Source organism: Ceratotherium simum, chromosome 20 (genome assembly GCF_057802395.1).
Source record: "Ceratotherium simum simum isolate JZ-2026a chromosome 20, ASM5780239v1, whole genome shotgun sequence".
Classification (NCBI taxonomy): Eukaryota; Metazoa; Chordata; class Mammalia; order Perissodactyla; family Rhinocerotidae; genus Ceratotherium; species Ceratotherium simum.
Window position 1 is genome coordinate 27,545,196 of NC_141919.1, and position 24,942 is coordinate 27,570,137.

The window sequence follows — 24,942 nt, forward strand, 5'->3', positions numbered from 1 at the left end:
TTGTGACAAAAACAGAGGAAAGTAACCATTATTGAGTGCCTATGCAATGAGATTTTGTCTCATTTGGTTCTTGGGGCACTATGAGAGGTATTATTACACCCATTTCAGATGCAGAAATCAAGGCTCAGAGACATTAAATAAGTTGCCTGATGCCATAATGCTGGTAATTAGCAGATCTCAGATTCAAATTCAGGTCTATCAATTCTAGAGCCCACGTTCTATCCATCGTGTTACACATCTTCATTAAATCTGCATTAGACAAACTCATTAATAAATGGATAAGGATCAGTTATATAGGATTTCTTGCTCATGCAAATCAGCAGAATAATGTCAACATGTGTTTTTAATGGGAAAATGGGGGGAAACACCTTTCTATAGAAAGTATTTTAATGTCAATAACCTTTCCCCTTCACAGGCAATAATCCTAACAGCAAACTAAATATTATATTAGTGAGATTGATTCTTTTCCTCTAAACTAGTCTAGAAAAAAATCTGTTTTTGATTACTTCAATTTTCTTCTCCTTCTTCATAAATAGCAATAGTTTTGAGGGTGTTCAACCTCTTAGAACTTGGGAAACTGGATTATAAGAAAATGTACAACAAAGTTTTTTCTATGCAAAAATTATAATTATCTGTATAAAAGAAGATGTGATTTTTCTGCCTCCCTGCAAAGAGGAGGCGGGAGGGCATGAAGAAATGCCTCTAAGGTAAGGTGGGATAGAATAATGAACAGAGAGGCACCTCCGCCTCTAGAGGCCTAAAGACTATGCAAATTTGTTTCTTGTTCCAAGTGGTCACCTGAATAGACTTTAGTTCCTCCCTCTCTTCCTTCCATCCTTCAACAATCGCTTATTAAGTATATCTAAGTACCAAGCACTGAGTTTTGTGTTGGAAACAAAGATAAACAGAATAAGTCCCTGTTCTCCAGGGCATCAAAATTTTAATGGGGAAGATAGTCATGCAAACAAGTAATTACAGCTGAGTTAAGTGCTAGACTAGAGATATGGACTAAGTTTGGGAACACAGAGGAAGCATTTCCTTCAGCTGGGAGGTATCAGGAAAGTCATCCTGGAAGAAGTGGCATTTGAGGGAAATCTTGACACATGAGTTGAAACTTTCCAGGCAGAGAAGACAGGATAAGAAAGAGTCAGGCCAAGTTCAAAATAGGGTGGCTAGAGGAGTCTAAAGGCAGGAGTTTCCTGACCTTTACTCTCAAGAATAAAAGATGAAAACCGGAGTCCAATGAGGCTTTCCACAAATCAAAATTTAGCAAATCTGTCAATTTTCCTCCTAAATCAGTGTTTCTCAAAATGTCTTCTTAAGGCAGAGGAACATAATAAGGATGGGGTTGGGGCTGGGTTATAATCTAAAGTAACTTTCAGGGAACAAGATATCCAAAGTGTTATGAACTTTATACTAGAGCTGGAATCAGCAAACTATGGCCCACAGGCCAAATTCTGCCACCTATTCTAGCAAATAAAGTTTTATAAGAACACAGGCACACCCGTTCATTTACATATTGAGTAGACCTGCTTTTGTATTACAACTGCAGAATGAGTAGCTGCAACAGAGATCGTCTGCCGACAAAACCTAACATATTTACCATCTGAGCATTTAAGAAAGTTTGTACTAGAGCTGTATATCAACATGAATAAATCCCAGAAAAATAACTGAGTTCAAAAAGTAAATTTCAATATTATAAAGAATCATGTTATATAACGCTTAAAAAACTCCAAATTTACTATTGTTTAGAGATACATGTACACGTATTAAAAGTATAAAAACAGGCATGACAATAATACCCAATTCAAGACAATGTTTCTATCTGGAAAAGAGAGTGAAAGAGAAATGTAAGCAGAGAGGGGTTTTAACTATTTGAATGTTTTATTTCTAAAGCAAGATGGTGAATACAAAAGTGTTTATTATATTATTCTCTGTATCTTTTTTGTATGACTGATGAGTTTCAAAATTTAAACATTCTTTGGTCTTACAAAAAAATTAGATGGAAAAAAATAGATGGAGGAGTTGTGATGCAGATTCTATTTCCCTAAAATGCGCTGCAACAATATCTTCCATCCCATATGCTCTTTTTACAATGTGACTTTGACACCCCTCACATTGAGAGGTCCGGTCTCTATGCCCTCCCCCTGAAATTGAGTGGGCTTTTGTGAATGTTTTGGTCAAAAGAATATAGCAGAGGTGACACTATGTGACTTTCAAATGAGGCATAAAGAGTGATACAGCTTACACATTGCTCACTGGAATTCTCACCCTTGAAGTCTTCAACCACCTTGTAAGCAGCCTGACTGCTCTGAGGTGGCCATGCTGTAAGAAAGCCCAAACTAGCCCACAGAGAAAGACCACGTGGTGAAGTCCTGAGACTTCTTAAGGAGAGATGCCTAGCTAGTTCCCAACTGTTCTACTCCCCAGTCTTCCAGTTCTAGCTGCATCTGACTGCAATGGCATGCCAGATTCTGAGCCAGAACTCAGGCTTTCCAACTGAGCCATTTCAGAATTCCTATCCCATAGAAACTGTGAGAGATAGTAAAGTGGCTGCTGTTATTTTAAACCTTTAAAATTTGTTTTGCAGAAAGTTGTAACTGGAAGTTGAACCCTAAGTTGACCCCATCATCGGGAAGTTGAACCTTAACTGCCTATGGTGGGGGAAATCTAAACTGAATTGCTCCCCAGACCCTCAGAAAAGTTCAGCAGTAGGAAGGACTAATCTCAGAAGGCAGGAGAAGGCATACCACTGAAAACAGGGATAAACTGAAAGTCTTTAGTAAGAATCCCAGGTCCCCACTCCTACCTGGGCCATCAGGTATTCCAGAGAACCAGGGGCACTCACCGCAGGAAGGAATAGGATTATTCTCTGGATGAAGTGAATGGGGAAGCCACCAGAGAAACAAAAGTGGGACAGCTAGCTGAAGGGTAAATAACACTGGCTAGAGAAGGACACCAGGGGTTTAAGCTCTAACACTGTCACTCATTGATTACATGTCCTTGTCCAAATAATTTTCTCATTTGTTAAACAGAAGGTTAGACCAGAATGATCTCTAAAGTAGATTTCCACAGTAAAAATCTGTGATTCTATTAAAAAGAAAGAGCACATCCTTTAAAATATGGCTAGTTTAAGTAACGAGCCACAATATGAAGTGCTTTTTAGTCAATGGAAATTCTAGTTTACTCTTATAACATGTAGTTCTTTTAAAAATATCGGTAAACATTATAACGGAAAACCTCCAGTTAAGGTACTTTAATGTCTTTTTCCTCAAAAGACCAATTAAAAGGGTGTGGGCCAAGGTATACGGAACTGACGGAATATGCATGAATCTAGGACTGTAAACTGTTACAATCCCTAGACCCAAAGCAACAAGAGGAGGGAGAGGTTACCAGAACATGGAAGGGTGAGTTACATAGAGCAGGCCACTTGAAGAGAAGTAGTGACTTCCCAAGAAGGCAACAGACAGCCTGAGGTGACCTTTCAGGGAGAAAGCCGGGGGAGTAAATATACTGACCTCATTCTCTTCCCAACCTACAGTTTCCTGTCTGTGCTTCCTCCCCACTGGCCAAACTCAGTTGGAAGCCTGAGAGCACTGACCCCATTGATGTACTTCCTGCCCTTGGACTCCAGGATGGCGAGCAGGTAGAGAGTGGCCCTGGAGGAGCAAAAGGAAGACAACCAGCACAGAGGTGGGGATGAAAAGCTGGTAATCATAGCTGCAGAGAGCAGACTGAAATTCACTTTTTAAATATATATAAAAGTTCTTGACTTTGGGACATTAATTGAGAAAACTGGAGACATTCTGAATTGTAATAAGATTCTAGAATAATTAGTTCTACATTCAGTCTTTTATCTTTCTGTTTTGCGTCTTTTGACTTGAACAAATATCAAATCATGACTGATGGCATAAGTTTTAGTATTTACTTTTCATCCATGTAAATAATTCCTCTTTTCTTTCCCTGTTCACATCCATGTTGTTTTAGTTACACATCTGGTAATAAGGCATAGTATGTCAGAACTGTTTGATATTGTGGTTTTTGTCAGAGAACTTCTACCTTGTTTTTACAACTGGGCAGCTCCCTAAGCAGACAACAACAGCATTGCAGGGAAAGAGAGAAAACCTTAGTTACAATATGTACTGTGTGGAGAAACACAGAAGGATGCATTTTGTTACATATAGAATCATTTATTTGCAATCACTTATTTATATCCTAAGTAACTTACTACACACATAAGCTTATGTTTCCATATGTAATTAATTTGGTCTGCACAGGACAAACATATCTTTTCTGGTTCTCACATCTCAAAGCCCTGTCCTGTCAATCCTTTGGGATCTATACTGACTAGATTAACACAAATCCTATCCAGTCCCAGTAGACACTCAATTTTGACAGTAGTCTTTTTTTCCCCCCAAGGGTTCTCCATTAAAGACCCACCACATTAAGAAAGATAAGTCATCTCATGGGAGTGAGTACAGGAGGTCTTGACTAGTTCCTCTTTCAGAGGTTTTTTACTTCCCTTCAAAACTTTGGACTTGTATTTCCAACTGTCAGTTAGATATCTCCATCTAGGTATATTTTGGATGCATTTCAAATGCAACACAGCTCAAATGGAACTCACTGCATTTTCCCAACTTGCCTCCTCTTTTAGTTCAGTTAAGAGCATCACCGTTGGGCCGGCCCCGTGGCTTAGCGGTTAAGCGTGCGCACTCTGCTGCTGGCGGCCTGGGTTCGGATTCCGAGCACGCACTGACGCACCGCTTCTCTGGCTATACTGAGGCCGTGTCCCACATACAGCAAATAGAAGGATGTGCAGCTATGACATACAACTATTTACTGGGGCTTTGGGGGAAAAAATAAATAAATAAAATTATTAAAAAAAAAAAAAAAAAGAGCATCACCGTCTACCCAAGCCATCCATGTAAATCTCCCAAACTAGAAACTTGGGAATTAGTCTCAGCATTCCATTTTCCTCATCCCTCATATCTACATTCTACAAGTCCGATAAGCTTGATTTTCTAGAATACTCTGGAATCTACCCTTTCTTCTCTTACCCACTGCCACAAATTTCACCAAAATCGACACAATTTGCCTCTACACTAAGCTTTCAGACAACATCTCCCCTTTCTCTTCCTCTCCCTTAGTTTTTCCCTAAGGCATCCTTCCACATTCCTTCTGCTGTCATTCCAAATGCATATTTAATCACATCAGTGGACTCTTTAAAAACCTTAGTTTCTCCCTGGGGCCGAAAAATCTACTGCTTTGAATGCTAATCTTCACACTCTGCCCTTCTCTATTTAGTCAACCTTTCTCTGATATGCAATCATTTCTGACCTGTAAAAATGCATATGTTCTGTCTTTGCTTAAGCACTCTCTCCTCTTTGGGCATTCTCTGCTTATCTAAATCCTCTCCATAATAATAGCATGAAAATATTTTATTGTGTACTGGCAAGGGATAGGCACTATGCTAAACACTTTACATTCATTAGATGTTATAAGCACCATTTTACATTGAGGAAATTGAAGCAAATAATTTGTCCAATATCACATTTTAAGTAAACAGCAAAACTAGGATTACGGTTTAGGTCTACCTCAACCCATGAACTGAACCTTTAAATGCTGCCCCCATTACAGTATACCATCTAACTCAGGTCAAGTTGTACCCCTATCATTAAACTCCCAGATCATTCTAGACCGCCTTCTCTCATCTTTAATTGCTATTATATTTAACCAATAGCAGACTGTTTAGTACTAAATTATTCTTTAATATTTTCATTTTTTGGAATCTTATCTGAACTAGCTTGTAAATTCTTTGTGAGCAGGGAATTAAAAAAAAGAAATTCTTAATATGGCCCCACAAGGGCACAGAATATCCTTATAATAGCAAATAGCTATCCCTTGTTGGAGCAGGTTATAAACGTGCTTTACATAACTCTATCATCTCATTTACACGTGTAATGAATACTTAATATTTGTTTTACTTAATTCAGGAGTAGACAAGATGAATTATATTTAGAGGATATAAGTGAATGTAAAATTTTCAGCAAGGACACAAACCCAAAATATGTAGTACATGTTTTTCTGTCCCGTCTTGAGCCATCTTTCTTTATGATACTACTGGACTTCTCTGTACTTGTAATTATTTCAACTGTTTATTACAAAAATGCTGCTCTATCTTTACGGTAATAATTAGCACCAGCCTGAATATTCATGTTACGGATTTTGACAAATATAAAGTGCAAGTTTTTTATGTATATTTTTCTACTTTCAGATGCTCTCTTCCTTTTTGTGAAGACATATTGTCATTTTAAATAAGTCCACTATTAGGTAATGCTGCGTTGGGCCTATTTCTGAGAATTTACTCCTCGTGGGATCCTTCGAGTTCTTTCTTCGGAGGCGTGTAGCTCTGCATCCTTTAAAAGTGTTTTCCATTGACCCCGAAATCCCTTAGGCCAAAGGCGCACGATCACGGAAGGTCCACAAACAGAAACGTCCGGTCGTGGAGCGGCCCTCCGGGCGGCGGCGCCACCACCTCTGTAGCCGGAAGTCTGGGTGTGACCGCGGCAGGCCCGAGGGCGATCCCAGCAGGACCCGCGGCCTGTGGGCCCGGGGCCGCCACCTCAGGCCGGCGGCGGGAAACCCCAAGAAGCGGGTTGCGGCGCGAAGGCAGCATCTGGGCCCGGCGGGAAACGAGTTCGCGAAGCAGAAGGGTCCCCGGGGCCTTTCCTGTCGACCGGCCCCGCCGGGCCGCGTGGCTGGCGGTGTCCGGCTGAGCGGACTCATTTCCTTATGTGCTTTCTCAGAAATTTAGGCCGCGCTCGCCTGCACCCCCCTTTTCAAGATCATACAAGTGCACGTCAGAGTTTCTAATTTTTGGTATGTTTTTGAGACTACAGAACCGTATCCGCTAGGCCTGAGGAGTCCGGTCCTCCCCTGGGTCCCGAAACCAGAACCAAAACGGCAACTGCTGTGGGCGGTCCTGTAACCTCCCGAAACCCAAAGGCTAGAGGGCGTGTCCAGAGCCCAGGTGCAGGCGGAGGGGCAAATAACGGCTCCCGAAAGCACCGCCCCCCGCCCCGCCCCGCCCTCCCCACACCCGCCCATTTTAGTTCCCTCTGGTCTGTAGCTACTTCCCCAGCAGCTTCCTCTTTAAGGCGGAGCGCAGCGTGGATCTCGCGAGATCCGGCTTGGCGCCGTGACCTCCATGTGGGAGCTAGAGCTCTATAAGTAAACACTCCGCGCGGCGCAGACAAGGCTTCTTCCTATTTGTGAGGCAGGGGCTGCGGTGGCGCCGGCGCCTGCGACTAGTTCCGGTTTCCTTCCCTCCTCAGGGCCGCTGGGAGGGCGCGCGCGGTCTAGGAGTCGCCGCCGCCTGTCGGGCCCGGCGTCTGGTCGGTCTGCCTCGCCTGTGCGCGCGCTCGCCCGCCGGCCGCGGAGAGCCAGAGCCGCTGGGGAAGCGGCGCGGGCCGGGCGGGGCGCGGCGCCCGGAGTGCAGGGGGAGACAAAGCGGGGCCGGTCCCCTCTCCCGGCGCAAAGATGTGGATCCAGGTTCGCACCATCGACGGCTCCCAGACGCGCACCATTGAGGACGTGTCTCGCAAAGCCACAATCGAGGAGCTGCGCGAGCGGGTGTGGGCGCTGTTCGACGTGCGGCCCGAGTGCCAGCGCCTCTTCTACCGGGGCAAGCAGGTGAGGCGCGCCCACCGCGCCCCTCGGGGAGCCCGTGTGAACCTCCAGGACGCGTGAGCTGGGCGGGCCGGAGGACTTGGGGCGCCGCGCGCGCACAGCGCACCTGGCTCTACCTCGGGTGTGCAGCCCGCGAGGCTCAGAGTGCGGGCCCAGGGCCCGCCGAGGGGGCGCAGCAGGGTCCCCGCCAGCCCCGAGAGCAGGTGCGCCCGGCGGGGTCGGAGGTGGGGGCGCCCTGAGCGCGCAGACCTGACCGCCCTTTCCTAGTGGGGCAGCAGCCGCAGGCACAGCCCATCAGAGCGCCTGGGTTCTCTCGTTTCCCGCGTTTGGCGGGGTCCGGGGCCCCTGGAGGGCCGGGAGGGCAGCGGGCGCTGGCGGCCATGCCACAGTGCGGGTGGGGAGGGCCGGCGGTTCCGGCTCCCGGCAGCGCTGACCCGGCTAACGGCTCGCATCGCTTCCGTGGCTCTTCCGCGCTCCTGGCTCCCAAGTAGGAGGGGGAAACTTACATCTTGCTCTCTCTCAGGCACAAGAACCTTAGCTCTGCCTCTTCGCGTGGAAGGGATTTGTACACACTGAAGATTCGAAGGGTTTCCGGAACTTCTGGCCTCCCTCCCTTACCACCTCTCCTAGGATTGAAACCTGTCTTGGGGGAGATTAGAGACCCGGACTGAAGGAGCTATTGATGTAACCCGGGACCGGATTTAAACTGCCCAGTATAGGCCGGGGAAGTTATTCCCAGAGTGGAAAGGAGTCTAAAAGACTGTTTGCTCTTCTTACTTGTCACCTTCTAAGAGTCCCCTCACCCAGGCTTTTAACACAGCAACTGGAGCATAGCCAGCGGTACATACTTGAAGGCTGAAACTGTTTTTGGCGGTGAGGGTGTCTTGTGGGCGTCTCCGGTCGTTGTATGGTATGGCCGTGGTCTGGCCCATTGAAGATTTTTCCCTATCCCCCACGGATAGGAAGTAGTCTATACCTAGAGACTCAGACCCCTCCTGTTTTTCTTGTCTTTCTTTGTCTTTTTCAAAAAATGTTATGCACTAAAAAAGTTGGCATCCTCCAGTTGATAGACCACAGTTTGGCTCCAGTCCTGTGGTTTGAAATAAATGTAGCTCTCTTTGATTTGGTAGAAGTAGCCGTTTTCCTACAGCCACAAAGGATTTGAAAGGAATATTTTTCTCCCCTTCATAGGCTTACGCTTCAAAAACTGCCCAGAAATTTCCGAGTAACAAGATTTCATTCTGGGAAAGAAGGAGCTAGAGGTTGTTTTAATTTGTTTTTAAATAAGTGATAGCATCTTTGATATGTGTTTGCAGCCAGTTTTATATTGATCCTTTAGTGTTTGACTTGTAAAAACAGGTGTTCAATTTAGTTGTAAACTTTGCTTTTGAAATAATTGTATGTGTGTTAAACACTATGTAGCTTTATATTGCTGTGACTCCAGTGGCTGATACCTTTTTATCTTTTGGTCAGAGGTGAAAAGCATGTAATCAAGTCCTAAGAATTTTATTTTCTAGCTAGGGACAGTAGTACATGAATTCCTGGGATACTTTGGTGACTTCAGCACTAGAGATAGGAATGAAGCATGAGAATGTATTCCTGGGCAACATCACTAAAGTCTGATTATCAAACAGCTAAAAGAAAATATGCACCTGGCTGTCTTGGGGAAAGGTAGGGATTGGGTTAAATTTAGGGCAACAAAGTAGACTTCCAATAAACTAGAAAGCTGGTTCTAGGTTCAGGGAAAAAACTGTTGAGGATAACAACATTTTGTACTTCTTAGCTCAGGACAGTTGATAACTCACTCCTTTGATTTCTTCAGCTCAGTGATAAGCCAATAGGGATGAAGAATGGACTTTTGGTGCCCCATTGAGTTGGAGACAGAGAAGGAAGACACTGCTGCAGCTGTATTTACTTCCTTATGAGCTGACAGGTAGCCATGGCAGTAATTATTATCTTCATTCTCCTTTTGTCTTTGGAGTCCACAGTCCACGGACAGGGTAGTGTGTCTGTAGCAGGCAACTACTGGATTGGCATCACAGGGCTGTGCCTATCCTATAAAATGCCTTTGTGCTTGTTAGCAAAAGGCACCCCTTCCTCAAGATGCTTTACTGCCACATGGTGAAAAACGTCATAAATAAAAACAAATTTACAATGTCTGTGATGTAAATGGTACCCTTTCCCCCTTTTCCCTGCACTTCGTGTGTTAGGTCTGCTACTTTTAATCTTTGGTGTATATCAGAATCACTTGTGGATATTTATTATAGATGCTTGGCTCACCCCAGAATTGCAGGTAGTTGAATTTAACAAGATCCCATGGGAGATTCTGATGAACACCAGAGTTTGAAAATGAATGTTGAAGTATAGTCAGTTCTCCTACTACTTTCTTGCTTTTCAAAGTATGGTTCCTGGATCAGCAGGATCAGTAGCATTAGCTTCACCTGGGAGCCTCACGCCAGGCCTACGGAAGTAGAATCTGTAGTTTAACGAAGTCCCCAGGTGATCTGTATGCAAATTAAGTTTGAGAAGCAATGTAATTGTGTAAATGACTCCACTTTTGAGGGTCATAATGAAGAGCGGCAATTCAGGGCTGTAAGTTCTGGTTAGAGTAGGGTAACCTCGTTTGGCTCTCCTTCTCTGGGAGATTGAGTTTGAGGCACCCTGGGAATTGGGTTTTTTAAAGGAAGAGTTATGTTGGTGGATCTCTAAATCTTTTGAGAATCTACAGCTTTTCCAACTTTGAAAGGATTCTCTCCCCTCATTTCCTTCTTTCCCTTGTACCACTATAAGGATAGCCTTAGAATGGATTGTAGGTGTGGAGCTTGCCCCAGAGCTGAAGAAAAACTGAATAGTGGCCTTTTGCCCCCGGACTCTTTGTTTTCATGTGGAATACAAAATAAAAGTGTTTGCCTAGTTAAAGGAGTGTATGTGTGTTATGTATATATAATACGATGTGAAAGACACATGGAAGTTACTAACTTCACGTCCTCCACTTGTATCCCCTATCGGTAGCCCCTGGGGGGTGACTTGCCCACTGCCTTCTCAGCCCCTGCCACTTGGTGTTTGCTTCCTAGTTTCCCCTTGCATCACTGTTGCACTTCTTCCTGTTACCTGGAATTTCTTCTGTGAACTCAATAAAAATTCAAGAATGCAGTCTGGCAAGACAAAAAAGTTCTAGAGCCATTCCTGCCTCTCTAGTATTGTAAATCCTGCAGCCCCGTCGTCTCAGATGGCAGTTCTCAAACATTTTCTGAAATAGGGTTTTTCTACCTAAGTGATGAGGTCACAGCAGCAGTGATACATTTTTGGTTTCAGTGGCTATCAGTGTTCCCTATAGCTAATATGGAATGATTCTTAAGAATTTATTGAGGTCCTGAGACATTGGACTATAGTTGTACGCCTGAAACTCATAGGTGTTGTAATTTCTAAATGAACCAATACCTTTCTCCCCATTCAAAGCATAATTTAAGTGACAGATAACTTGCAGTCTGCACCTTCATTAAGTTTGGGAGAACTTCAGTACTTTTCAAATAACAAATCGTTCTAGTGTTCTTTACAACTTTTCACAATGGCCTAGCTGTGTGGAACTTGCTATGCAATGGATAACAATTACTTTTAGGAAAACTGGAATGGTACCTGTAAATTAGGGAAGTAGATAATCTGGGTGGAAGTGGCTGTCATAGCAAGCGAGAATAGTTGGAGGAAAGGTGTTTACATGTGAATGTGGGCCTAACTTTTGTTATAGGGCCCCATACCTTGATAAGCTTAATGTTGCACTCCAACTTCAGACATTGCTTTTCCTTTCAAACCAAGTACCGCTTAAACCAGCTTATGTTTACTTTGATCACTTGGTAGAAACTAGTCAGAGGGGTTGAGTGTAAGAATGCCTCCAAGGTCCCTCTGACTCTTGTGCGTCAAATTTCAGCAGAAGAATGTTTATGGAAACACTTTGGGTTTCCAATTATTTCACCACCTGAACGGCTATATTCATTTTGGAGAATGCCCTACCAGTTAATTTGCATGTTCTATGCTGTTAGTTTAGTTTCTACTTTGAACACTTCCATTTTTCTAATTGTTATAATGCACAGCAGTTTTTTATTTAATCAAGTTGTGCTTTTCCAACTGTTTCAAAATTAGTGCTTACTTTTTGGGGCTGGGGAGAGCTATTGGAGAATGTCAAAATGAAGGTGTGAATGTATAGTTTTTTGCTCTTTGAGTTTTTCCCCCAGTAATTCAGAATTAGAGGGAGTTCTTGTTTTTTAATAAGGTAAGCAATATTAACATTCTTATCCCTATAAGGGCTTATCTGCTTACTGACTTGGGAGACTCCTTAGGCTTATTTGGAATAAGCATGTTAACTAACCTGTGAGATACTGTCTCATTTAATTCTCCCACTGGAAACTTGTGTATTTCTTGATCCTTTGTTCTGTTTAACATTTGTGAAGACCTGTAATGTGCAGGATTGTGCTAGGTGTGTTCTTGGACCACTTGAATTAAAATATCTAGTACCTTAGTGAGTTTATCATTCAAAGACAGACTTTCATTCTTTCCCTTTGGTTGACTTCTCGAATATGGTCTTACTGTGTTAGAGAGTTGTGAATGGTGACAGGTATTACACTCAAAGGGGAAAAATGAACAGTGACTAAATTGGTAATGTTTCTGGGGAAATGATAGTTCTGATCTTCAAGGAGTTTAGTTTTCTTATTGAATCATGGTGAATTGGCCACCTGAATTTTATAAAGAAACAAAATGGAGACTATTAGTTTCCTAGGGCTTCTGTAACAAACTACTAAAACCTGTAGCTTAAAACAACAGAAATGTGTTGTCACGGTTTTGGATGCTCTAAGTCTGAAATCAAGGTGTCAGCAGGGCAATGCTCTCTCTGCTCTAGGGAAGAATCCTTCCTTGCTTCCTTTAGCTCCTGGTATTTGCTAGCAATCCTTGGTGTTCCTTGGCTTGTAGATATGTCACTCCAGTCACATGGCTGTCTTCTCCCTGTGTACCTTTACATCTTCCTTCTGTGTGTCTGTCTCTCTGTCCAAATTTCAACTTTTTGTAAGGACACCAATCACAATAGATTAGGGCCCACCCATATGACCTAGTTTTAACTTGATTACCTCTGCAAAAACCCTTTTTCCAAATAAGATCACATTCTGAGATGCTCAAGATCAGGACTTCAACTTCAACATATTTTGGCAGGGGGTGGTGGTTGGGGGGACAATTCAATCCATTACAGAGACCTTGCCAAAATAAGATGATTTATTCACTATTCATTCTGGAAGACTTTCCATGATACAACTTGGTAACTTTTACAAATGGATAGAATTAGAGAACTTTAGGCAGGTGGAATAGCATGAGGAAGAATTGTAATGATTCCTGCTCGAATTTTTTTTTCCTGCTTGATTTTTAAGAAAAATTACTGACAGTGCTTCAGAAATAAAATGGTTAACTTAATGTCTTTAAGAACACAAGGTCATAAAACAACTCACTTTCAAAATTCACTTTTTCTTTCTTGCTGAGGATTCAGGCACTGTTCGTTAAAATAAACAAAACTTGGTGAGAAATCGAGTTTTTCTACCTAAGCGATGAGGTCATAGCAGCAGTGATACATTTTTGGTTTCAGTGGCTATCAGTGTTCCCTATAGCTAACATGGGATGAATCTTAAGAGTTTATTGAGGTCCTGAAAAGATGCTGATATCAGAGGCCATGAAGTAATAGGAATAGTTTCAAGATCACTAAATTGCAATGCTATGAATTTTATTTTAATAATTTGGCTAGGACATTTGGGTAACTAAAGATGTAGGAAGATCAAATTTTGAGAGAAGCATTTTAATCTTTTTCTTTTTTCTAGTTGGAAAACGGATATACTTTATTTGACTATGATGTTGGACTGAATGACATAATTCAGCTACTAGTTCGCCCAGACCCTGATCTTCCTAGCACATCGAAACAGACTGATGTACAAGCCAAACTCTATTCTAATAGTCCACCTAAAGTAAAGAAAACCCCAAGGGTGGGAACTTCCAATCAGCCATCTACATCAACTCGTGATTTTCTTATTGATCCTGGCATTGGAATATATAAGGTATGTTGTCGTCTTCAACTTCTTGTTAGTTGTGAGAATACAGATGTCTGTTCTCTTCAGGCTGTTGTGAATAAGTAAACATTGATTGCCATTTGAAAGTAAAGACTGGGCTGTTAATACTTTAACTTTTAAAAGTAGTCTTTAAAAAATTGTGATATATATATAGACGAATGTATAAAATGTATATGTACAGTTTAAAGAATAATAAAGCAAACGCCTGTGTAATTCCACCAAGGTTAAGAAGTAGAATGATGGCAGTTCTTTTTTTTTTTTTTTTAATTTTTTGTTTATTTTTCCCCCCAAAGCCCCAGTAGATAGTTGTATGTCATAGTTGCACATCCTTCTAGTTGCTGTATGTGGGACACGGCCTCAGCGTGGCCGGAGAAGCGGTGCGTCGGTGCGCGCCCGGGATCCGAACCCCCGGGATCCGAACCCCCGGGGCCGCCAGCAGCGGAGCGCGAGCACCCAACCACTAAGCCACGGGGCCAGCCCTGGCAGTCCTTTTTTAAAGCCTCCTGTGTGCCGCTACCAGAACACATCTCCCTCTATCTCCCTAAAAGATAAACTGCTTGTTCAACTTGTATGAACATTGTCTTGTTTTTCTTTAATGTTACTACTTATGTATCTCTAGACAATATGTTTTCTTTTGCCTATATTTGAATTTTATATAATGGAATTCTTTTTCTCAACTTGGATTCTCATACATATAGCTGTGTTTTATTTTTCACCTATTACGTTACTCCATTTTATTAACATGCCACATTGTATTTATCTAATCCATGATTAATAGCTATTTGGGCTGTTTCCAGTTTCGGCCATTAAAAACTGTGCTGTTTTGAACCTTTTATGTGTATCCTCATGCACGTGTTCAAGAATTTCTTTAGGAATTTTAACCTGGAAATAGAAGTGCTGGTTGTTCAGTGACAGGATACTGCCAAACTGCCCTCTACTTGGTTCCGTTGATCTGTTTGTCTGCCCTGTGCCTATATTGTTCTAAGTAGTAAGTAGCCTGGTAGACTATTTTGATACCTCCGTTTCCCCCATCTCCCAAATGTAATTCCTCTTTAAGGGTTTCTTGATGTTTTGCTTCTAACACATGCATGTAAAAATTTTAGAATTAGCTTGTCAAAATTCTACAGATAAATAATCTGGTGGGATTTCACTGGGGAATGAATCTGTAGATCAGCTTGGAGAATTGACATCTTTGCAATGTTGAGTCCTTCATTCATGGACATGATCGATGTCTTCATTAATTTAGATCTTTATCATCTTTCTCAGTTTTCTCTTTATATATCTGTTTGATTTATTTCTGGTAGCTTTGTTTTTGATGCTATCTTAAATGGTTATCTTTTAAAACTGAGATTTGTTTGCCAATATATAGAAATGCAGTTGATTTATTGTTGACTTTTGTATCCAACTTTTTCAAATTCTAATAAATTTTGTAGAAATAATGGAATGACAGTTTTGCTTCATCCTTTCCTATCCTTAGAACTATTTTTTCTTAATTCTTTTATCAGTTGGGATAAATTGGGACCCAGACTCAGTTTTTCAGAGTATTTTCAAGGCTAAAAATTAGAAATTGGTAGATGAATTGAATAAGAAAGCACAAATAGTGATACTTTTAGATCTATGGAAAAATGCAAACAGATCTGTATATCTGGAAAGAATCAGAAAACTGGCAAAAAGCTATATCTCAAAAGTACCTGGCCTGGGTGGCTACACAGCTGAATTGCTTTTAAGCTATAAAGAATAGATAGTTAAGATGTTACCTAAATTGACCCACAACATAATAAAAGGAAAGCTTCCTATTGCTCTATAAATTTAGTATAACACTGATACTAAAAGATAGCAAAAAGCACACCAGTATCATTACATATTGATGTAAAACGTAAGTTATATTTAGCAAATAAAATTATGACTATATATTAAAAGAACATAATGCCTTGACCAAGTATGGTTTGTCAGGAAGCAGAATAGTTCATTATTAGGAAGTGTTTTAATATAATTTATCATATTAATAAACCAAATAAAACAAATGATCTAATTGAAAATGTTTTTTGCATCTAAATAAAAATTTGAATCCATTTCTGATTAAAAAAAAATTCTTGGTAAGAGGAACAGATGGAATAGATGAATATTTTAAACCACACCCAGCATCATCCTTAATGGTGGGGGGAAAGCCAGAAGCATTCCCATTAAAGACAGGAGCCAGACAAGGAAGCTGGTTAATGCCACTGTTGTTTAAAATCTTTCTAGAAGTGCTAGATAGACAGGAAAAAAACAAAGTGTAAATATTGGAGAAGGCTAAGTTGTTAGTCATAAATACCTGGAAAAGTTGAGAAAATAAACATATTAGAGCATTATGAGTTGTCAGTAAGGTGGCTATTTAAATACCAATAGCTTTCCTTGCTACAATCATTTAGTAAAAGAGAAAAAAAATTTTCAATAACAAAACAAAGCCTGAGAATAAACTTACATGATATGGGCAAGACTTATATAAATTAAAACCGTGCTTTATGTAGTGCTCATAATTCAGACAGAATTGTTAATATTGAAAGCCCACTTGCCATATTGTTGTCTACATCACCCATTGATTTCATCCTTTTCAGTTACCAATACCTTCTATGTTGATTTTTTTTACGTTGTTACTTTTTAAATAAACTAGTTATTTTAGAACAGTTTTAGATTTGCAGCATAATTGGGAAGATAGTACAGTTTCCATATATCTCACACCCAGTTTACCCTGTTACTAACATCTTACATTAGTACATTTATTATAATTACTGAACTGTATCTACTTAGCTTTTATCTAGTGTCCTTTTTCTGTTCCAGAATCCCATCTAGGATACTACATTACATTTACATTAGTGTGACATTGAATAGTTGTCGTATCTCCTTAGGCTCCTTTTGACTGTGACAGTTTCCCCGACTTTTCTTTGTTTTTGATGGCCTTCACAGTTTTGAGGAGTACTTGTCAGGTATTCTGTAAAATGTCCTTCTAGTAGGATTTGTCTGTTGTTTTCCTCATCGTTAGACTGGATTTACATAATTTTGAGAGGAGGACCATGGAGGTGAAGTGCTATTTTCATCACATCGTGTCTAGGGCACATACTATCAATATTCCATTTGCTGGTTATAACTTATGTTTTAATGACTTACCACTGTTAATATGAACCTAAATCACCTGGCTGAGGTAGTATTTGTCAGGCTTCCTCACTGTGAAGTTAATCGCCCCCCTCCCCCTTTCTATACTGTGTTCTTTGAGATGAAGTCACTATATGCAGCCACATTTAAGGAGTGGGGAGTTATGTACTCCACTTCCTTGAGGGCAGGTTATCTACAAAAATTATTGGGAATTCTACATGGGAGACTTATCTCTTCTCCCCCATTTATTTATTCAGTAAGTCATTTATTTACATAAATATGGCTATTTTTTTTCATGTGTCCCTTCGACATACTCCCATTATTGTGGTGTGTTTTGTTTGTTTTTGTTAAAGCACTTTCTTTCTGGCACTAGAAGGTGCTCCAAGCTCACCTTAAATATTTCCTGCCCCAGTCCTGGATTCGACCATTTCTCCAAGGAGTTTTGGTTCCTTTAATTGGAGAATGGTATTAGAAACCAAGATGCAAGCTCTAGGTATGCTCCTTTCTACTAGGGAGTCATTGCTTTGAAGGCCCTCAGCTGAGGAAGCAAGGAACTATATCTATGTATAATATAACTCCTGTATATACATATATCTATAAATATTTAACTATCTGTATCTATATTAAGCTTACATTATTACTTTTTAACTTTTTGGTTAAGGGCAAAAATTTAGAAGCTGCTACTTTTGACTTGATTTGTTTTGGGCTGTGAAGGTATGAATTTCTTTTCATAGGAGGGCCAGTTTATGTGTCTACAGATCTGTGATTATACAAAGTTGAGCATTTCCGGTCAATTTAAATTCTTTCTTTTTAGCATACTTCTCAGTACCTTGCTATATCCCCTCCCCTCAGTCTAACTCAGAAGAGCATCATGAGAAACTGCTTCTCTCAGCACATCTTTGCTTTTTATTTTCAGTGTTAGTGCTTTGGCTGTTGACTACTTCTAGTACCTAACTTTTTTTTTTTAACATCTCTTATATTTCATATTAATATATAGCATAGATGTTAGGTACTTTAGTTTTGTCATCAGACTTGGTTTTAAATCCCAGTTCAACCTCTTCGGAGTTTTACAAACTTGGCAAGTAAATTTTACATTGTCTCCCTTTCCTCATTTAGAAACATGCTTAAAACCTGGCACTTAAACTCTCAAAAGGCTACTGTTATTTGTAAAGTAATATGTTTAGTCAAAGCTGCATTTAACTTGTTAGTTGAAGAGCCTAACAGATTTATTTGCTTTTTTTGATGAAGCTCAGTAATTGTCATAGGTACTTGAAATTTTGACTAGTGACTTTTTTCATATAGAAGTGCTTATTTCTGGATAATTCATTCATTGAGTGAATATTTGGATATCAAGTATATATTTGTACTAGGTAGTAGAGATAGAGTAGTAAACAAATGATATTGCCCCTTGCCTTCATGGAGTTTTATTAGATACTAACTTCTTTTTGGCTAAATTGAAAATGCTCAGAACCTGCTACTTTTGAATTGTTTTGAATTCACTTTGAATTTGTCTGTTTTCCTTAGAGCAACTAGTCTCTGAATAGTAAGTATATCAAAATTTCATTAAATTGTTTCTAGATCACTTAAAAATTGGGAGGGATTTTTTTGCCTTTATCTTGAATTCTTGCCTATGTTACTTTTGCTTTACTTTTGTAAAGATTTTCCTTTTATGTACATAGAGCTTTTTATAATTAAAATTGCTTTGTGGATGAGCCAACAAATTTTGGGGCTTTTCTTCCTTTTGCCTAAAATTTTCTTTGAACCTCGTGCATGATAAGCAGATACAGAAAGTGAATTTTCAAATTAGCGTTACTTAAAACTGGCATAGGTAAACATTTAAACTCAATACATTAAGATGAAATTTTAATCTGAAGTTATTATCCAATATCATTCTTGTTTGCCCTATTTGATAACTTTGAGCAACGTTTGGTCACTTACAGTTATCTTTTCATATATTTTAAGATACTAGATACCACTATCAAATATGCAGAGGCTGTGTCCATCTTCCCATTGTACAACACGGATTGAATCACACTGACTCTAGGAAATAATTTATTTTCTGAAACAAGGTAGACTTTTGATACCTAAGTTGATTTTAGTTCTGGTTTTTGGATGTGGAGGCTTTATATGACTCACATAAGATCCTACTGTTGAAATGACTGTCATCCTGGCCTAAATAATAACTTTTCAGAAGGATGATAGTGAGGTTTTAGGGTTTAGCTAAGTGCATAGCACTGTTAAACTTTTTACATGTTTTCTTATGCTCGTTGTGAGAAATAAAGGAAAGAGGAAAATTATCAATAATTATTAAGTAAAAATCATGGATATTTTAGTATTTTCCTGTCTTTTGTCTACAGTGCAACTCCACTTCTTGATATTTAACCTTTTTGATTATGAAACATAATAGACAATACAAAAGAGTAGAGGTTAATGAAATATTATGAAGTCAATGTTCATAAACAATACCCAAATTAAGAAATAGAACAGCAGTACCCCCAGGAACTTCCCATGTGCCCCCTGTTGATTAACTCCCTCTTCTCTAGTTGTAACTACTACCCAAACTTCTGTGGTAATCAATTTTTTGCTTTTTATTAACTTTATCCTATTATTACCCTTGAACAACCTCATAATAACCTTTAACATATGTCTGCATCCCTAATTTTCTTCTTTCTAAACTTTCTGTAAATGAAACGATATTCCATTTTGATTTGTACCTCTGAAGAAACAGTATAATGAGAGAATCATGTTCAGAGTTGGAGAAACCTTTATCAGCTTAGCTCCCACTTCTAGCGATGTATCTGCTGAGGGCAAGTGTATTTCACTTCTGAACCTCATTGGAAAATAAGAATGACTTCGTATCGTAATTATTAAAGGAGATAATGTACATAACACTAAACTGCTAACATGTTTACTAAGCAGAATATAGCAGTGAGACTATACTCTGAGTTTTAATGAGTCTTAACATCGAACATACTTATACTTAGTGAAAGGATACAGTTGTTTCTTTTGTGCCTACTTGGTGCTTGCTAGCTTGACATGTCATGTGGATTTTGTCGCATAATTTCTTAATACACTGTAAAGTACGTTATTTTATAAAGAAGCTGAGGCTAGGACAGGTAAATAACTTGTTCAAGGTTACACCTGGTAGGTGACACACAAGGACTTAAACCTAAGTTTAGCTGCAGAGCTGGTGTGTTTTCCACAGAACATACAAAGTGCTTAGAAGTATCCCCATCATATAGTAAATCCTCACATATACTTCACTTTTTTTTTTTTATATCAAGTACTTGGGCATGGAAGATATATTCTTCTGTAGATGTGGCTGTATTTTTGATATGAATAAATCCAGCTCTTAAGCTTAGATTTATGTGATTGGGTTGTGTTTTTTGTTTTTGTTTTTTTTAACTTTATCTCATGACTTTTTAGCTCACATACGCATTATTGGTGTGTGTGGTCCCCCCCACCTTTATCTTTTATGTTTTGACATTTTTGGGGAGCCCTTGCTGGCTGAGGATAGATTACCTCTTTTGGGGCTAGCTAGGAAGAGACAGTAAACAAGTGAACTCACCTTTCAAATACAAACCAACCAGTCCAGAGTCTACAACCCCAGCCACCTCTTTATCTACTTTCACAGACCAACCAACATTGCTATGCTCTAACCATCCGGGGTTCAGGTATCAGACAACTAGAGACCACCCCTATAGCCCAGAGCCTGCCAACGTTATTCAAACTAGCCAATCCTAAGATGTATACCCTGCCCTGACTTGCCTTTTCCATGGAAAACTTAATAAAGTCTCTGGGCCATGCTTTCCCCTTGCTCCTTCTGCCTCCTGACCTAACCTGTTGCTTTCCCTTGTGGCCTTACATGGAGTGCCCCCTTTTCTTGGGAAATGTAATCAGTTTTCCAATGGTATTAGACTCCCCATGTTGTCAGTCACCTTCATAAATTAAAATTCTGGGGGCCAGCTTGGTGGTGCAAGTGGTTAAGTGCGCGTACTCTGCTGTGGCGGCCTGGGGTTCGCCGGTTCGGATCCCGGGTGCGCACCAGCGCGCTGCTTGTCAAGCCATGCTGTGGCGGCATCCCATATAAAGTGGAGGAAGATGGGCACGGATGTTAACCCGGGGCCAATCTTCCTCAGCAAAAAGAGGAGGATTGGCAAATGTTAGCTCAGGGCTGATCTTCCTCACAAAAAAAAAAAAAAAATTCTGCGGGAGCAATTGAGACCCCCCCCCCCCCATATTCTGTTTTCCTCTTTGTCATCCCATCTGCTTTTTTGCTGTGAGATCTCTTCTGGCTTTTTTTTTTTTTTACTCGACTTTGCTTATTAGAGCAGTTCTACGTTCACAGCAAAATTGAATGAAAGGTACAGAGATTGCCCATATACCCCCTACCCACATGCATGTATAGCCTTCCTCATTATCAACATCCCCACCACAGTGGGACATTTGTTAGAGTTCATGCACCTGCATTGACATAGCTTCACCGAAAGTCCATAGTTTACATTGGTACACTCTTAGTGTTGTATATTCTGCAGGTTTGGACATACTTTTTGGTTCTTAATTTCAACTGGATTACTACTAAGAAAGTTACCATGGCAGTATCCTCTGTTTTCATGTTAATCATACAAGTTTAAGTATCCTCTTCTGAACCATCTTCAAAACCCGGGCTTTACGAAAGAGGCTTTAACATCTTGCATGCAGTTTGACCCATTTGGGTTTGGCCTAACTTAGTATGCCTGTGTAATGTGCAGAAACTTTACTTTTGAATTTTGTGTGTGTGTGTGTGAGGAAGATTAGCCCTGAGCTAACATCCGTGTTAATCCTCCTCTTTTTGCTGAGGAAGACCGGCTCTGAGCTAACATCTATTGCCAATCCTCTTCCTTTTTTTCCCCCAAAGCCCCAGTAGATAGTTGTATGTCATAGTTGCACATCCTTCTAGTTGCTGTATGTGGGTCGCGGCCTCAGCATGGCTGGAGAAGCGGTGCGTCGGCGTGAGCCCAGGATCCGAACCCAGGGCCGCCAGTAGCAGAGCGTGCGCACTTAACCGCTAAGCCATGGGGCCGGCCCTACTTTTGAATTTAAAAGCATTTTTTTTTTTACTCAGTTTATATGCATTGTCATGAGTGGTTAACTATACTTAATAGGAGTATTTGTAATTTTCATTTTATTTTATTTTATTTTTTTTTGCTGAGGAAGATTGGCCCTGAGCTAACATCTGTTGCCAGTCTTCCTCTTTTTGCTGAGGAAGATTGGCTCTGAGTTAACATCGGTGCCCATCTTCCCCTATTTTTTCTTTTTTTTTTTGTGAGGAGATCAGCCCTGTGCTAACATCTGCCAATCCTCCTCTTTTTTTGCTGAGGAAGACTGGCCCTGGGCTAACATCCATGCCCATCTTGCTCCACTTTATATGGGATGCTGCCACAGCATGGCTTGCCAAGCAGTGTGTCGGTGCGTGCCTGGGATATGAACTGGCGAACCCTGGGCCGCCACAGCGGAGCACGCACACCTAATCGCTTGTGCCACTGGGCCAGCCCCCATCTTTCCCTATTTTGTATGTGGGATGCTGCCACAGCATGGATTGAGAAGCAGTGTGTAGGTCCGCGCCCAAGATCCAAACCTGCAAACCCCGGGCCGCCAAAGTGGAGCATGCGAACTTAACCACTACACCACCGGGCCAGCCCCTGTAATTCTTGTTTCCAGTTATAAAAGTAGGGTTACTGTTCTCGAAGAATGCCCTAGCTAGCTTTATAAGCAAACGTGTTCTCTTTTGTGTGTAATATTTAAACAGTGGCAGTATTTTTGGATTGACTTAGATTTTCATTAACTCTAATTGTGTTGCCAAATATTGAGGTATCCAGATACTAGATTTGCCTGCTAGTTTGTTTGATATGCAAATTAATTATTTCATTTTTACCTCTTACTGTTCGATAGTAAGATTTATATTGCTAAACGTATTTTTTCTGTTACAGGTTTAGTATGAACTATATGCCCCATTCTTGGCTAGAATAATAATGGTGGGGTGCTATGTGAAACCTCTTACATTTTGATTTGCTATGAAAGAGTAGTAGCCTCAGTTTATTCTCCCAAGTATGATAGACCTTGACGTTGATTATTTTTTGTTTTAGCTAGTGTTGCCTGTAAGAAACCAAATGTCTTTAAACTTGTCATTGACTATTATGGAGGAAAAGAGCCTGTGTCCATTTAATGCGTGAATTGATTTATGCAATATATACCTTGTTCCATCTCTGATTCTTTGTTATGTCTAGCCTGGTTGGCCCTTAGGTCTTTTTCTTTTCTCCTCAACTCTTCCTTCTTATGTTACATTGAACCTATGTCTTTCAAGCTGTTTCAGTGCTACCGTGTTTGTTACATACAGTGCCTTTGGTCAAATATTGTACCTCTTCTGGTGGTAGTGATAGTTAATAATTTTTAGTTTTGTCTGTACACTCTCTACCTTCTGTGTTAGCTTGGTGGTTTGAAACCTTTTTACATTTTTAATGCCTTGTTTCTAAGTTTATCACTTGACCTTTGAAGTTCCTATTTACCTGTCTTGTCATCAAGCTTTCATGATACAGTGGCAAGAACATAAACTTCAAGGTCGAGACGTCTTCAAATCCTAGCTTTACATTTCATTAGTTTTCATTTGGAGCAAGTTAACTTGTCAGAGCTTTTGTTTCCTTATCTTGTAAAATAGGAATTATTAATTAAGGTTGTTAGAGTTAGATAAGCTTAAGTTAAGGAGCCTTGCATATGGATATTTAACTTCTAGTATATATTCCCTCTGCCCCCAAACTATACCATCTGACCGAATTCTATTGGATACCTTAAGTGATCTCTTATACCCTCAGGAAGAGCTAGCTTGATTAGGTGATAATCTTGTATTAGTGATGTCATTTTTTTATTTTTAAGGACTTATCACTTGGGGCTGCCTTTTGGTTATTGCTCCTGAAAGAGCCTTGACCTTTAGGCCAATTTCCTCAGGTTTTTTAGGAGAGGATTTTTTTTAACCAGCTTCCATATTGTAACTCTTAACTTCTGGTATACCTGTTTTCTAATACTCTATTTTCCTTTTGTCAGATTGCACAGTTCAGTTCTGGAACATCCACTAGACTTGACTGCATCCATTTTGCATCTTATACCTCTGTTCTTTTGCTATTTTAGCTTTGTTCTTTGAGATACTAAATAATGCATTTGCTAGTGAGTTACTAAGTATTGGTGGAATTTACCCCATTTTGTATAGATAGGTTCACTAGATTCTTCCCTTTGTATGTGTACATAATTCCCTCATTTTCAAGTTTCATTTTCTGTTTAATATTTTACTCTTTTCCGATTGGACTGACTGTGTAAATTATCTTTAGGGGTCTGAAAAAATTAATGGAACAAATTAATAACATAGTCATAATAGTTTATAAAGTCCTAGCTTTTCGTTAGTGACATTCTTATTGAATGACTTGCCAGAAGGACTCTTGGGTACACAAGAATTACATTTTTAAAAGTCTAATGTAGACACAGGTAAGGAGTAGTTAAAATGAAAACACCTATTTCATTGAAGGAAATTGGGAGGAAAGTTAATTTTCATATTAGTGAATAACAGATTTGACAGTATAATCCAAAGAATAGTTTTAATCGACTCTTTGAAATTAAACATGAGTAGCTGAAAATATTGTTAACCATGATGATGCTCAAAATAACTTGAGTTATATTAAGGTTTTTGAAGCAGTAGATGAAATTAGCTTCATTAACTAATTTTAAACTTTTTTTAGGTAAATGAATTGGTGGATGCCAGAGATGTCGGCCTTGGTGCTTGGTTTGAAGCACGTATACATAGCGTTACTAGAGCTTCTGATGGACATTCACGTGGCAAAACTCCACTGAAGAATGGCAGTTCTTATAAAAGGACTAATGGAAATGTAAATCATAATTCCAAAGAGAACACAAATAAATTGGACAGTGTACCCTCTACGTCTAATTCAGACTCTGTTGCTGCTGATGAAGACGTTATTTATCATATCGAGTATGATGA

General features: G+C 40.0%; 1 protein-coding gene across 4 annotated transcripts in view; it reads left to right on the forward strand.

Annotated features, from left to right (window-relative positions):
- Positions 1 to 7,201: 7,201 nt before the first annotated feature.
- The window catches only part of UHRF2 (ubiquitin like with PHD and ring finger domains 2), a 101,819-nt gene continuing 84,078 nt past the window's right edge, over positions 7,202 to 24,942 (forward strand). For 2 of the 4 annotated variants that reach the window (XM_087444565.1, XM_087444564.1), the window contains exons 1-3: positions 7,204 to 7,692; positions 13,542 to 13,775; positions 24,683 to 24,942. In XM_087444565.1, the coding sequence (XP_087300691.1) occupies positions 7,540 to 7,692; positions 13,542 to 13,775; positions 24,683 to 24,942 (647 nt within the window). In that variant the 5' untranslated portion in view covers positions 7,204 to 7,539. Of the gene's footprint in view, positions 7,693 to 13,541; positions 13,776 to 24,682 lie in introns of all 4 variants that reach the window. The other 2 variants (XM_087444563.1, XM_004436811.3) reach the window with 2 other exon arrangements.